Below are 16,456 nucleotides of genomic sequence, written 5' to 3'. Positions count from 1 at the left end.
GGCATTACTTGACTTGCAAATTATGGGTGTGAAGCATACATGAGTAACATCTGCAAAAGTTTGTTTGCAGCTGTTTACAATTTTAATTCGACTGGTTCAGTAACTCATGCTCTAGCATGTAAGTTGGAGAACTCTCTGGGGCTGTGATATGCCTACCTGCTGGTCCCTTTGAGTTTAGTTCCCCTTCTACAGATGAAACTAATTCTCAATTATCAGGCAAAAAACCTGTAAGGTATACAAGAAATTTGTTGTTGCTGTGGTCAGAATCTCCACAGATTTGGACTAGAGTCAGCAAATGAGGAGAATCAGTTTTTGTAGGAATACTCTGGAACAGTTCTCAATGGTCTTATGCAAACTATGTATGTCTCTAAATAGGAACCTGGAAAAAAGAAAACTGAGAAGCGTAAGATAAAGAGAACTAGTCTATCCCCAAACTTAATCTTTTGATTGATCAGTCCTAGAAGTTGATGACTCTGCCTAGTATTTTGTGCCAGAGCTATACTGTCAGTTCAGCATTTCTGTTGTCCAGCGTGTAATTTGGGACCACCAAATCCTCTGAACTGCAGATTTTCTGGGATGGTCCTCTGCTCTTAAACTCGAAATGTATGGCGAAGAGTGACCTGCAACTCTGTGCTGATCCTAGTTCTGACTCTGGCCATAGGAAGCCAACCTAGACAAGGTGAATACTGATTACCTTTGAGTATTCCAAGGCAAGAATGTAAAGAGAGTTGCAAATCATAACTAAAAGGTACAGGAGCCTTTCAGCTTGAGGGGCCAGGGAGCGGGGGAAGGCTATAATCCTTCTGTTAGGGCTCTTCAGTGCTGCTAAGACATATGGGGAGACTTACCATGTCGCATGAAGTGGGACAAAGGAGGTATAACAGAAGAAAGCACTGTCTCTTTCAAGTAGCCATACCCAAAAGCAGTCTCCGTGTTGTGTTTTCTCTAAGTAGCATGAAATTTAAAGGTATTAGTTGAGTGCTGTGTCAGGATTTGGTTTTTTTTTTTCTGTGCCTTAAAATAGGTGAACTTTAGAAAAGTCTTTTGGAATTAATTTCTTAGATGTTGGTATTTTTTGCACTGAGTATGTTTCATAAAGCTTCAATGCTAGGATTGACAGAATGCAATTTAGCACCTATAGAAGACTGACATTTTCTTGAGAGAATAAAACGTGTACTTTTTATGATTGGTAACATAAGAAAGAAAGTACTCACTGCATTGGATGGTCTACACTGGTGATTCATGGACTACTGTTCAAATGAAAAACTAACCTCAGTGCTAGTCTGTTGCTTAATGACTTCTGACTTCAGTTAAAATTTTTGTATTTCCCTTAACTACTCACTTCCGCAATGAGGATTGAATGTTCATAAACAAATTTAAACTAGCTTAAATATTTTTTCTTATCCACTTGTCTTCCTATACCTGCAGAAATTTCCCTAAACTCTCTTGTTGAGGTCTTAGCTCTAGAAAACATGTCTGTTTTGTGACTCTCTATGCATTTCCCCACGTGTACATAGTGAATGGGAAGAAGAACGTTACAGCAGTGTGCTCTTTTTTTTTCCCTCTTGTGCACACATTGAGTTGTACAGGAAAAGGTATGGAAAAACCTCTTTGCCACTAACTTGATTATCATAGTGTTTCCTTTGGGCCACTCACTCACGTACTAGACTACGGAGTTCTCTGTGCAAAGCACTTTCCTTGTTTTTAAAAGTGGCATTGCTTGAAAGTTACTCCACTAGTGTGGAATGCATTTGTCAGGAAAAGCTGAGGTCTTCTTGTATTATGCATTAAAAAACAACAACAACAAAAGCCACAAAAACCGCAAACCCACCAAAACCCACCTTACTGTAAGGCCTGATTTTGCCCGAAAAAGACAAAAAATACTGACAGAAGTATTTAGTGAAACTGCCTTTGCTCTCCTTTTGCCTCACCTGCTCCCTCTTGTTCACTCGCTCCTTCGGATTCCCAAGGTTGTCTATTGAACTGCATTGAGGAATGCATCTGTGTTCAAAAAACAAACACTAAAAGGAAACATTTAACATAAATCTCAGCGTGGTTCACTGGGAGACTGTAAACAATTGTATCCACTCAGTTGAGGGAACCCAAGAAGAGAGATTAAGGCGTCTTAACCTGGTTAAGTCAACATTGCAACTGAGAAATGCTCACTAAACAGAGCTGGCGTTAGCAGGATTACATGCGTTACTTTGATCAAGTGACATTAATAGATTTTGTCATGACAGTATGTTGAATACATGAATGAAATCATTGCTGAATTCAGACATGGCTTAGCCAACAGACTGCTTCTGAACTCTGTGTCCAAGATAAAAACTTGATCCAGTCATAACTCTGTGACTATTGCTTTTCATGTTTTATTCAGGTTTTACAAATAACTGCTGTGTTTTGTGTCCAGCAAGGTACAGAACCGTGTGCAAGATTTCAAAGTGTGGTTTTTGGACAGATAAATTGGAAGGCTGTGTTAAACTACTCCTGTGTGAAGAACACTTAATTTCTAGTTACCAAGTGCTGAACCAGCAAAAAAAAGAAAATTTTTTTTTTCTTCTTTGTGACTTCAGTTTCATCTGCAACTAGTCCAAGTTCATTATTTAATTGCATCTTTCTTGTCCTGTAGGCAGGTTTTTTTCCATGAGTAGGTTGTTCTTACTGAGTTGCTGTATTACTGTTATAACTTTTAGGCACTGTGAGAAACTGTCAATCCTTGAAAATAAAGCTTACGTGTGATCCTGTTGTTCCTAATAGGATTGGCTGTAATGCAAGTTTAAGGGTATAACCTATGAGATCCTTTACAGGTTGATGTGAGCTTTTTCCACTGGTGCTTCATGCTGACTGGAGGAAGCTATAAATATCAGCTTGAAAGAAATGCTGTGTCTAAGTTTACTTGAAGTCCAAGATGAAATACTTGTACCTGATCTTTTAAAGTGTTTTGAAATTGAAGAAGTATGAAACCATGCATGGCTCTTGGTTTGACTGAGTCATCTTACGGCTAATATGTCAATGACGTGTGCATGGGAGGGGAAAGAAACGAGGCTGTGCTGTGATCTGTAGTTTTCCACTTCGCTTGTATTATACTTTACAGCAGATGTTTATCAAAGAAATCCTGCAAGTAACATTTATTTTTGCTTGCCTGCAAATGAATCTGTATTTCCCCAAATTCAATTCTTAAAGATTTTTTTTTTTTAGATTTAATGTGTGTGAAGATTAGTCTGTCTTAAGTGCACAGCCTCAGGTGGTGTTGGTTAATTATTTTTCCATAGCTTATTTTAAGTAAATAGTCTTGTCCAAGCAGCAGTGAAAGAGTAATTCTGAAGTTTTGCTGTATCAGTCATAACCCTTTCCATACATTTAATGGTAGGATCAGAGTAGAGGGTCGGAACTAATTTTAAAAAGAAATGCTTGTCTTTATCTTGCATAGCCTTTAGGAAAAATGTCCTACCAAAAGGATGAACAGTTTTAACAAAGCATTTTTTCAGCGATAGTAAACTGCTGATACTACACCCATTGAGCTAGTATTTGCATCCTAATTTAGGATGTCGACATTGCATTTTTTTGATAGGAAAAGATTATTAGGTGACACATGCTAGTTTGACTCCGTTGAGGAGTCATGCTGAATTTTGACGATCAAAATATTCTGTGAAACGTCTGGCTTGTATCACTTTAGTGCTAAGCCAGCAGTCTGTTTCATCAGCAGTTTGACAAACAGTGGTGGTCATATCTGACAGCATGTTGCTGCTTCTGCAGTACATTCCTTTCATTTACTGGTCGGTGCTTCTGGCAGATGGTCTGCCCAGTCCTGAACTGAGGGGTTTTTTTCCTGTTTTTTTTGTCCAAAAACTATTTGTTGGAGTGATGCACAAGAGATGAGCTGTTCTAAGTGCTAACCAATTATAAACAGCAGGTGTATTTTAAGCAACTTTTATATTGCTGGAATGAAAATTAATTTTTAAAAAAAGATAAAAGGTGATAAAAGGTAAGAATAAATCTATTTCTTAAATAATTGATTTGATAAAAAACAAAGCTTCATATTGATACGATTATTTCACTTAACCTTTGCAAAACCGGATTCTTCGGTAGGCATATTTATTTCATACTGGCTTCCTAGTGCTTACCATTGAGGGATTTTTTTTCTTCTATTATTAATGTAAATAGACCAAAACCAATTCTTAATTTTTAAGTTAGTAAACAGGATACTAATCAGGACTGGCAGATTTTTAGATTAGTCACCTAATTTGAAGTAGGCCCCTGTAATTTTACTGAATTGAGTTGGGGCATAACACCTTGAAGCCATCTCAGAGTGAAAGCAAATGCCAAGAATTGGTCTGTTAACTTCAAAAGAATCGCTTGATGCTGTTCAAAATTTTTTTCCCACTCCTTCATATTAAACCATGGTGAAGAAGGGTATGTTCTGGTAGATGCCGAGCTGAGATCCTTCCACCTGGCAAAACTGCTTCCTCGTCTGTCCTCTGTATGCAACTGTTAGGTAGAACTGTGGTAGCAACTTTATTGGAAGTGCATTTCTTCTCCTGTGAAGCGTCAAGAAATACGTTATCAGTTGAGACAGCTTTGTTCTGAGAAAGGTGGGGATGTAAAGTGCAACGTGAAGGTAACAGGCTGAGTCCTCTTAGAGGCAAGAGGAACAAATGAAAAATAAGGATGGAAATCCTTCTCCCCTTGTGTGCACTGAGATTTCCAGGAAGTAGAGAAATGGGTTGAATAGAAAATGTTTAATGTCACAGTGGAAACTGTGTTTTATACTTCCAGCTCCTACTGGTATTTACTTTTTAGACAAAACGCAAAGATGCACTAAAAGATTTTTGAAACCAGTTTCTCACTTACATCTTTGTCTTCCCACTCCCCACCGCCATCAGTTGCGTAGTTCCCAGTAATTAACTTGCTATTTTAGTACTTAGGCAATGCAGGATAACAGCGTAGGATAAACGTTACATTGCACAAGGCATCAGTCTTGTAGAACGTTCTATAACGGGAAAAACGCTCAAAGAGATTAAAATATACCTGTTTCATTTGCCAGTGTGAGCTTAATTTATATGCAGATGAATATGCAAAATTGTCCTCAGAGCTCCCATGTACTGCATGAGCATGGTTGGTTCGCTCAGCTCTGTGACTTTATGTACATTAGATAATAGTGCAATGCAACACGAGCACATCTTGAGTGAAACAGTTGGTGTTGAGGGCCCAGTGTCCCCGTTATACACGTGTAGAAGTTTTTAGTTTGAATTAGCTTTATTCTGATCTGCTTTAGGGAATGCCCAGTAAAAGCTGGCATGAGGTAGGTGCTCTCTGGAAGAGCATCTTCAAGTTTGTTTTCAACGGAAAGGCATCAGGTAAGCGTACTCCGAGACTCGGTGATGCAAACCACACGTGTCGTAAGTGAGGACATTTGGGAGATTTATTTGAAAAATGTTCTACTGATCCAAATGGAAATGCTTGTGTGGGTGTGCATGCACATGCACCCCAACCATATGACCTCTGGAATTTCATTGCTATTGCAATTTTGTAAGGCTTTCTTGTTAGTAGATCGATACACTTGCAGTAGATTAGGATTAACAGAAGTGGGTGTGTGGGGGGATGTGTGTATGTGTCTGCCTTTATGTGTCAACAAAGTGGGCAGGGATTTTATCTAACAATTTTTACAAGGACGTGTTTGTGTCAGTACGGTTACTTGCAGACAGATGCAGGTTTTTCTCTTCTCTTAATTGAAGTGATACGTTTCCAGTATTGTAGTGATACATCTAAACTATTGTACTCTGTCCCTTTTAATTAGATTTAAGGTATGTTTCAGGCCAAATTAGTAACTGTAACCATATGGCTTCTGCTTCTGAGCTGACCAGTTTTGAGTACACTCAGTGTAAGGAGCATACAAAACACCATTAGCTATTTCTGTTAAAGAATGAATCTCACATTTACCAAACTGTCCTGTTTCTTCCAGTTAAATTTTCGTATTTCACTTGGATGTTTGACCCATCACCTTGTTATGCCCTGTAGGCCTTCTGTTGAGATTTGAGGAAGAAAAAACATTTTGCAGTTCTTCCGAAGTCCGATGCAAGAAAAGCTTCAGTGACTTTTTTCCCCCTGCTCATTGTGTTATCTGCTGCTGATACTCTTCAACTTTGTCCAACTAACAACTTGTAGTTGTCTAGCTATGTGCATGCATAATGGTTTATGTGCTGTATTAAATGGTATGGCAGCTCACGATTAAGTGGTCCGTGGCACCCAGAGGTGATTTACTGGCACTAATCTGCTACTGTGATCGAAATAATAGAGATTCGGTTCACATTCTGAACACTGAATAAATTACTTGGTTCTGCTTTGCTTCTGTTTTTTTTTTTAACTGCTATTGGAAACTGCTATCTTATCTGGAGTCCAAAATAATTTCTTTTGTGTTATATACCCATGGCTCAGCCTGTGCTGAATTGATATTCCGTCTTCCTATTTTGAAGCATAGTTTCTTTTTCTTTGCTCTGGATGGATGTTCATTCCTTTCCCTTTTCAAAAGAAATAGTCCGTTATGAATAGTTCTGAGCTGCATAACATACTTGTTATCCTTTTCCTTTTCAAAGTGAGACATGCAGGACAGAGTAGTGTTAATGATTATGAATACTGAGTGATAAATAATCATATTTTGGTTTACTGGGTTTTTTCAGAACTTGTAGTTTTGAGGAGCACCTGGCATACGGTCATACTGAATGCCCTTCAGATATAAAGAATGCATTTATCAGGATATCTGTCGAAAATGTTTTTGGGTTTTCTTTTGCCATTGTCTTCTACCTTGGAAAGTGTTCTTGCCTGCAAATAGCTGCTGTCTTTCTTGTTTTGCTAGTATTTTCAGCATGACTCATGTCCCTGGCTCTTATTTGCTGCTATTCTTACATCGATGAATGGCAGGCAGTGCCGCATCAGTATGTGCAGAGTGCCAACTCTTGAAAATTTCAGCATTGAGGCTTTCAGGGATGGGAGGTTAAGCATGACCCATAGTTTATGTCGCTTGGAGATGATCTTATAAAACTGACAGCCCTGTGCATTTTGTAAAATCCCTGGCATTAGTTCTGGTTTTGCATCCCAGTTCACCCCCCCCAGAACCACATGCTGAGTCCCACAATATAATACGCTTTATACTCTCACTGGAATATTTGCACTCTCTCAGACATCTATCTGTGTAAACAGCTGTCAGTTCCATACACACGAAAAAAGGAAACTTCTGCTATTCAGCAGAAGCTCTTACAGCTGATTAATATTGCAGAACTTATTTGCCTTAAGAACACAGAATTCGAAGGAATGATGTACTTCCACTTGCATCTCTTCTAAGTTAATCTTGAGAGGAAGAATTCTTAATGAAAAGTGCATTATTTGAATAATTGCAAATTGTCTTGTCTTTAAGAGAAAGTCAGTTTCTTAAATTGCTGCTGCTTAAATATCAGTGTTACTTCTTGAGGGAAGCTTGTTATCACAAGTTTCCTTAAAAAAAAACCAAACAAAAAACAAACAAAACCCCCAAAAATGCAAAACACCCAAAAAAACCCAAACCCCAAACAAACAAAAATAAACAAACCGACCCCTTTACTTTGGTGATCAAGCCCTTCTGAAAAGTCTTTGTTCATCAGCGTTCATTTGATCTTTGATACTCTTCCTGGCTTCAGTTCTGTCACACAGCATCTAAAGCAAGTCTACATGGTGCTTACTGATTGATCAGTATTGGCGCAGTTAATTTGCAATTGTTTTGGAAATTCATCTTTGTTTTATGTTGCAAGGGAAAATGTGAGGGTTGCTTTAAGAGGTGGTTATAAAGGAGGGATGTATTTGCCAGGTCTGTGTCTGTGTGAGTTGTAAGAGAGGCTCCAAAGTCTCTACATAATGTGTTAGAACTGATGAGAACGTATTTCTTTGGAAAGCAGTTGGATTTTTGCAGGTCTGTTTGGTGGGTGAGCTGCGTGCAGTCAGCATGAGACAGGATATTGGACCAGACGGCAGGGATGCTGGGGAGCGGGGTCTGCTGTCTAATGAAATATTACTGGGAAGGCATGGAATCGCAGGCAAAATTACTTGAGCTAAAAATTGAAGATATTACAAAGGATAGTGGCTAAAACTAACCTTCCATAGGTATTTGAGGTTTTAAGTAATTACCATTTTCAGTTACAGTTTAGGTTCTGTTACAAGAGAGCTTTTAAATGAAGATGTCCTCATTTCTCAGAATGGGCATTTATTGGGGGCGTTACTTGACATCTTACATGAAATGTGGCTTTCTTCTATATTGCATTGGTGGTGCCTCAGCAAGCTGTAAAGTGCCTTGTCACAGAACACTTTGGGATGCCCTAGCTTTTGATGTAGTAAGGGATTAAGGAAAGTCAGGGAAGAAAACCCCATTTTTGACGGTTGAATAAAAAGGATGCCATCTCTGACTGGTGAAGCCGCCGAGCCCTGAGTATTAAGAAGGAATGGTCTTTATCTGTTTGCCCTGTTGAACTCTTCCCTATGCATCAGCTGTTGCCCTCTGCTGAAGAAAACACACTAATGCTGTGTGGACCTTTTGGTTATGCAGGCACAACTGTTTGTATCCTTTTCTCTTACTCCATATCGAAGCACTGAACTTGATCTCTGTCATCCATGCTGCTTTGGTGTACGCATGTATATGCAGTAGAGGTGCTAAATTTTGAAAAGCCAAGACTGCAGACACTCCTGTGGCACAGTCAGGAGGGGCCTGTCCCAGCTGCTGCCTCGCTGAGTAAGGCGAGCGTGAACACCGCCGTGACTCTGCTCCCCCTGCACCTGACAAGGGTTGTGTTTGGTTCGTCATGGAGCACAAGGCCTGAAGAAAAAGGAACAGGCAGAGGCTATATGTACTGGGGCAGCGAGTATGGCATGCTCTTCCCTTGAGCTTCACAAACGTGGGAGTCCTGCAGCAGCAGCAGAGCCTGCCTTAGCCTGGGCCCCTGTTGTTTCTGCATTGAGCTAAGAGAAAGGCACCAATGTAGGATCCTGTGGGGTGGGCTGCATCTCCCTGCTGAGTATGCTGAGCATGCTGAGCCCAACACTGCTGTTGCAGAGACCTGAAAAGCTTCTGGGCAGCATGTAGCTCCCAGACAGGAAATTCATGAATATTAACATGTTTGTGTCCTTTAAGCAGGGATAGAGTACTAGTTGAGACTATAACTGAGATTTAGGACTATTAATAAAGAATATTCTATGTTAATAGGACTTGGGGCAGCTGTAATGCAGTTCGCTGCTGTCAGAATTGTAATAGTTAAGCTGCCCTGCAAGGTTAAGAAGAATTATGCATCAGCTGAAACTGATAGTAAATATGCTGTACTTTCATGTTGGTTACTTGAGAGAGTGCGTTATTTCCTTGAATTATCCTGTATACCAGGATATGGCACCCAGAAGCGTATACCCTCTCTTCCCAGTCTTAAGTATGCACTGAGATAATTTGTGAAACAGTTGTGAGTAATTAAAGGAAAAAAAGTGAGCATCTAGAAGATAGTCCGTGTTTTTTTTCCATTACAGACATTTGTGAAACGTCTTCTCTTTTGTGATTAAAAAAGCATCTTTGTTACTAAGTTGCCCTTCCTTTTTCATCGCAAGCCCTGAGTCAGATTCTGGGTAAGAATTTGCTACTCAGAGATGTACAGGAGGAAAGAGAGTTAACCTTTTTACCATTTTGTCAGCAATTAACTTTTTTCAAATAAGGATCTATGTGACACCATCTTCCTATTTGTGGACAGAGATGTCCTCTTGCAACTGTAGCAGCATGAACTAGAACTGGTGAGATTGTCAGGAAATTGGGCAAGTTAGTGCTTCTGTTACACGGGAAAGTTAAAAATGGAAATTAACAAAAACCTAATTTGAGTTTTCCTACGTGTGGCTGTGGTGGCTACGTGTGGCTACTGAAGGACTTTGTCTATCCATCACCTGAAAATGTGTTGTTTAAAAGAGCTTCCTTGGAAAACAGATAAAACTGTTAAGACGATGGCCATTGTATACTTGTTGCTGAATGGTATGGGAACACTGTTTTAAAAAAAATAATTTAAAAATTTGACTAAGTTAAGTTTCTTATGACCACATCAGAGCTCACTGTAGGAGGGAAAGAGGCTTTTCTCTTGTCTGGAAACTGAAATGATTTAGTGCTTGACAGGTCTTTTGGGCTCTGAAAACTCATAGCTGAGATTTCATTCTACTAATATTCTTTGAAGTTTTGTTAGTCAGGGTGTTCTCTTCTTGTAAAGAGTGGAAGGATGCAGCACAGTAGAGTTTTAACAGTAATACAGAAACTCTTGACTTATAAAATCTACTTTCCAGCTTTTGACATGCCAAAACCTTGTTATACTTCATAGAACGGTATTCAATCCATAGCTGGTACTGCTGGGTTTGCTACGCATAGCCCTTCTGTGGCCTGTACTTGAGCCAGTATCTGTTCTAAATAATTGGTACATTATATTTTGACAGAAAATTATTTTCAATGCCCAACTTTTTAAATATATTTTTTCCGTATTTAAAATGCTATAGAAGTGTGTGTGAAGAGGTATGTAGTTAGAGTTTACTGTATATGGCATGTTGGAAAATTGTGGGAATTGTAATGGTATATTAGTCTCGAATATTATTATGCAATTAGATTGGTAAACTCAGATGCTAGAAATACAATTCTGTCTTTGCTTCCTCTAAGAATTGTATTTCCCAAAAATTCAAGGGCAGTAAATTTTGATGCATTTTGATTTGTCTTGACACATTTTGGAGCAGGAAATTAAAAAAAGACTTTTTAATTTATTAAAATGGCTTAAGGCATTTCATTTGAGTGTTTTCTATTCCTCCAAGCATCGAAGTCTATATCAATTCTGCGTTTTTATTCTAAACTAGTTGTATTTTCTACTGATATGGTGTTTGCTAACATGTTTTTTTTCCCCATAGCTGTCTGGTTTTGTCTGTCAGAAGGTTGCAGACCTTTTGTCTTTGAATAAATTTAAAAAGTAGAAAAACTGAAAAATTCTTGAAATACGTACACATCATGTCTTTTGCCATTTGAATGGGTCTGTATGTCTTTAAAACCATCAGATGCTTCAAAGTCTTCCAGGTTTTCTGATATGTATGATGTTGAGAAGTTGTGTTGCTGGGAAGACAGAAGAGGGAAAAATGAAGCTCATTTTACTTGTTTGGCTATATTATTGCTACAGAATTTTTTGAAGTGTATAGTGATTATTGGTAGATTTGCTTAACAAATAACTTTTGTTTTTATCTTTTAGTCTCCCACAAAAGCTGTATATAATGCTAGACACTGGAACCAGCCAGAATCAGAGGCTCTGCCAGCACCACCAGTTTTGAAAACTCCTAGTGTCCCAGTAAGTAGACTGTTTGTTTTTTCTCAAGTTTAGTAAATGGCCTTTTACGATTCACTGAATTTTTTTGAAACACAAGTTCTTGATATCTGGTAATGTCACAGTAATTCAGAATGAAATCCACTTTGTAATGAGACCCATTTGATATTTGATAGGAAAGACATTGTCAGTGAAAATACTCTAGAACAGGATCTTCCATATGATTTCAATATACAGATACAAAAAAAAAAATATACTTCAATCAAGTTATGTTCCCTAATCTGCTGAATTTAAACTTTCTAACAATGGACTCCATTTCGTCTTCTCTGAGAACCCCTAGGATTAACTTGCTAATACCCATAGAAATCAGCAAGTTGCAGGTCAAAAAGGAAAAACTTAGAGATTTCATTTATTTTTCCGTTCTAATGGAGTAAAGTATTGTGAATTGCTGACTTGAGTCTTTACACACTATGAGAGAAAGCAAATTTTCTGTATACAGCCAGAACTGCTAATATGAACATATCAGATATAAGCATGTCTACAAAAAGTAGACAAAAGGTGAAAACAATTCTTATAGTAACTTGTTTGTTCAAAAATCAGTGATTGTCCTGAGGCTTAAGGTAATTGTTTTTTAACTTTTGAGTCCCTGAGAATCTAGGGTCTTAGACTTACATATGTGTAAAAGTTGTTACTGATTATGCTAACAGAGCACTGTACATTGTCGGTAAACTTAATTTCATCTGGTGCCTTGCTTACAGTACTTGTTTGAGAACAGAAAATCAGAAAGTAGATATTTTTGCAGTGATAATCATCAGCTTTTGTTGTTGTCACCAGTTTCAGTTTTGTTTTTTTTGTAATTCCACCTGTGTGTGTGCTGTTCTGATACCAGCTCCTCTCTGATTTATGGTTGGTTTTGGTTGCATCCTCACAGTATTCTGAACAGCCTTCCGTCGATGTTAACTGCACTGCCTGGAAAATGCAGATGACTCATGTTAAAATAATCATTACCACTAGTGTTTGAGGAGAAAGCAGAAATTTCAGACCTGGGTTTCTCCTAAACCCCTTTCTCAATTTAAATTATGTGCATTTTCACTGAAGCTTTTGTTGCTTACTGAATCTTTGTGTTGATACTGATTCTTGTGAGGTACTCTGATAGCTAACTTAAAGGCAGATTTTGTCTGAGTCTTCTCAGACAGATTTTGAATATATCCTTTTCAGGCTAGGAAAATGTCTGGATCATTCATATTCAGACAAGCCATTTTGTCTTCTGCCAAACTTCCACTTTGTAACTGGAACCATCAAAATATTACTTGAGAAATATAGCAGAGGTTTGGCTGAACAAACCAGTTAGGGTAATTTGAGTGTATCTGCTCCTCATATTATGATGTACATCTGAAGTTACTTCAATCACTTTTTTTAACCTTGATTTACGTGTGTATGATTAAGATTTAAGAGTTACAAGATAAATGAGCCTTGATCTACACGTTCAGTGGTAATCACTGCACAGGTGATCCTGCCTCTTTAATTTCTGTAGAAATCTGTTATCTGAAGATATGGATAAATTTGTCTTACACTTATGGTGAGAAACCCATAGCATGCAAACTGCTTATGGCAAATACTCTTTCTTATGGCTGCTCCAAGCTCTCTTGGAATTTGCCTTGAAAGGGAAGCCATTAACCAAGACTTGTGTGAGATAACTTCAGTGGATCTCCTATGCTCACAGACTGATAAGATCAGAGTCCTTCAGTATGTGCTCTAAACCAGCTTTTCAGGGTGGTATATTAGCATTTTGCCACTGGAGACTAAGTGAGCAAATACTGAAGTGCTGCACAGTGACAGCATGTAAAGAATACTCTGTTAATATAGGAGGTTGTTTTGGCTTACATTTTAATTTTGACTGTCAATGTACAATGCACAATGCCCAAGAAGGCTTTCTCTCAAAATACCACCTGCAGTGAGTAACAGTTAGTGCATCCTCTATGCCTGTATGTTCTTTTTTTTCTTTTTTTTTTTTTTTGTCACACTTTAAAAAAATTCTAATTTTTTCTGTGTGAGGAAACTAAGTACACCATGTTACTTAGAGATCGAGGGTGAGTAAATGACCACAGGCATTGGCACTTGTACATTTAGAATTTGGAATTTGGAGGTCTTTCCTTTATGCCTTGTTTTCTGTAGTTTGTCTTCACATCTGAATTTGTGCCAAAGAAGTAACCTGAAGATAAGCTGACACTAAAGCTTGTAGCCTCAAACTAATACAGAAGAGTAGGTTAAGGAGAAACCTCTAATACTTGCCTGAGACAGCTGGAAACTTGTCGGTAGTTATTGTAGACCTAACATCAAGTTCTCTGCTACCTGTTGTAAGTTCAGAATAGGTTTTGCTGTATTTCGTGCTATAATATGTTGTTCCTAAAATATTAACAACACAAATATGAATAAGGCCAGTGTATGGAGAATACCATGAATTTACAAGAGCATACTCTACCTGTTTGAGATATGTACCATGCCTCTCTTATTTCTCTGTGTGGCAGTTTTTTATGGTGCTACAAAATTTATATTGGTAGTCTTCTACCTACAGACAAAATACAGTTTGGAGTATTGGGTTGGAGAGGTTGGTTTTCTGATAGCTACACCCTGAGTACAGCAATGCAGTAGCCTCCAGTAGTTAAGAGATGAGAGCAGTAGGCATGGAGTTTTTCAGTTCAGGCTATGTCGATACAGTGATTTCTCAATGCTCTGCTCATATCCAGACCACTGTACTTAATGATGGTTCAGTATGGCAACCACCTCAGTCAATCTTGAAAGCTCCAGTGTAAGAGGGTAAGATACTTAAAGTATCAACAAATAATTGTTTTTAAATGTTGAACTTGGTTGGTGTACTTACCCTAAAGCTTAAGGAACCAGTGTAAAGGACTTCTTTTTTCCCCTTTCTTTTTTTAATTTCAGAATTCTACTGGAGCTTTCCTGACTACTTAGAACTGGTTTTTGTATTTAAAGATGCATATTATTTCTGACATCTTAATTTACTTATTTTTTTTTAAGAGTAGGTAATTATCACACAGCTTAGGTACATCTTGGTAGTGTAAGGCAAGGACTAAATAGTCCCAAAATGTGAGTTTGACAATTGCACACCTGTACTGTTTCCTGATGTATTTAGTGTATGTTTACATGCTCAAAACAACTGCCCATTTTAGCACTTTCTTATTAATAGGTAAGGCTATCTTCAAAGGAGGCAATTCATAAAGATGATGGAGTTTTTAAGGCTCCTGCACCACCTCCCAAAGTGATAAAAACTGTGACAATACCTACTCAGCCCTATCAAGAGATAGTAACTGCATTGAAATGTAGGAAAGAAGACAAAGAAGTAAGTATTCTTAACAAATTTTTAAGATAAAGAATTATTGGTAATCCTAAATACTGAAAGGAACAGTGTCAAAATGAAATTTGGCTTTCCTATTAAGGATAATATTTTTATCTAAATAGTTGAATGGCCTTCATTAACTTCTTAATGTTTCCTTGCGCTCAAAACTGAATAGATCTTAAACTGTACTTGTTAAGGTTATAATCAGTCCCAAGAGCAACTTACCTAGGTCAAAATATTTGTCTCTTCCAGTTATACACTGTTGTTCAGCATGTAAAGCACTTCAATGATGTAGTGGAATTTGGTGAAAATCAAGAGTTCACAGATGATATTGAGTACTTGCTAAGTGGATTGAAGAGCAATCAGCCCCTAAACACACGTTGCCTTAGGTAAGATATCTTAATATCAAACATTGAATTAAATAAGTATTCATCAATGAAGTGACCGTGCTTTAAAATGTTTGAGTAATTACCTGGTACTTCTGCTAGAAAGAATAAAATTTGAAAATAATCATCAAGATGATATATTGTGAATAATCAAGAGTAGTATGACTAGGAAGATGAAATAGAAAATTGAACAGTAAGAGACATCTTCAACACACTTGTTTTCCTTATTAAAAAAATATTTTCTGATAACTTTTCTTTGTTTAGTGCAATCTTATGTGCAATGTCTGTTCTGGTTTTTTAATGCGAAAGTCAATTCTAAAATAAAATCCCTAAGACTGGAAAGTTTGCTGGCTATAATCTAGAACTAATGTAATAGTGAGATACTGTTTAACTCCAACCACCTGTTCTTTATCTTCTGTTGAGAAATAACATAGCTAGCATCCACTGGAAGTATTGTGGCCTCAATATTAATTGGAAGCTTCCCTAAGTTGTCTTGAACTACTCATTGCACTCTAATATTAGTTACACATTATTGCGATGTTAGTATCAAAAATGTTAGTCTTGCTTTGAAAAAGCTTATGACTTAATATTGGTTTCCACTCCCTGGACATAAAAGTAATTAGAATGATGTTCTGTAGCCATGTAATAATCTTTTTTTTTTAATACTTTTAAATTTCCCTCTCTGTTTAGCAAAACTAAAATGCTAGAGAGGGAAAAACTTGAATCCACAGAGGCAGGTGATGAGGACACTTTTCTTAAGAATTGACTCTGGATAAGAAAAAGCTTTATATGCTTTTAAGAGAGCTAATTTTAAAATTTATTCTTCATGTTCCTCAAAAACTAGCAATGAATGTTGTTGCTGGGGTATAAACACAAGAAATCTATTATCCAGTTTGTATGTACATTATAATAAGAATAAATTAATACCATAATGACAGTTTAGGAGCGTTTTTCATGTTGAGTGCGCTTAATTTGCTCATATGGCGAGCTTCCTAAGATCTTAAACTGACTTTTTTGCTTTCCAAATTTATATCATGGAACGTAACTTGTATAAACACCATAAAAATTTTTTCTTTCAGTTAACAAATTAAAAGGAAAGTATTTTTCCAAAGGAAATCAATGTGTAAGGATAGAAATAGACGTAAAAGAATCAGAAACTGGTAGGTAAGCTCTAACTGGTGCTGTTGTGATTAGAGACAGAAAGACCACTTGTACTTTAAACACCATACCGTGTGAATCTTTTATAAGATTCCTCAGTAGTCGTGGAAGACTTGATTGCAGAATCACTCCCACATTTCAAACCAATACATTTTTAATGGTCTGTATGTTGGGCTGTGCTAGAAATGGCAGACAGCTTGCTAATAAAACTAGGGGAAGAC

General features: G+C 37.5%; 1 protein-coding gene across 3 annotated transcripts in view; it reads left to right on the top strand.

Moving 5' to 3' along the window:
* WAPL (WAPL cohesin release factor) overlaps positions 1-16,456 on the top strand; it is a 157,835-nt gene that overhangs the window by 117,834 nt on the left and 23,545 nt on the right. For 2 of the 3 annotated variants that reach the window (XM_068398106.1, XM_068398108.1), the window contains 3 exons: positions 11,262-11,357; positions 14,542-14,694; positions 14,944-15,080. In XM_068398106.1, coding sequence (XP_068254207.1) covers positions 11,262-11,357; positions 14,542-14,694; positions 14,944-15,080 — 386 coding nt within the window. The remainder of the gene's footprint in view (positions 1-11,261; positions 11,358-14,541; positions 14,695-14,943; positions 15,081-16,456) is intronic. The other variant, XM_068398107.1, reaches the window with a different exon arrangement.

This window comes from Nyctibius grandis, chromosome 4 (genome assembly GCF_013368605.1).
Source record: "Nyctibius grandis isolate bNycGra1 chromosome 4, bNycGra1.pri, whole genome shotgun sequence".
In the NCBI taxonomy this organism is placed as follows: Eukaryota; Metazoa; Chordata; class Aves; order Nyctibiiformes; family Nyctibiidae; genus Nyctibius; species Nyctibius grandis.
The sequence above is the reverse complement of the archived record's forward strand: the minus strand, read 5'-3'. Positions and strand labels throughout refer to the sequence as shown.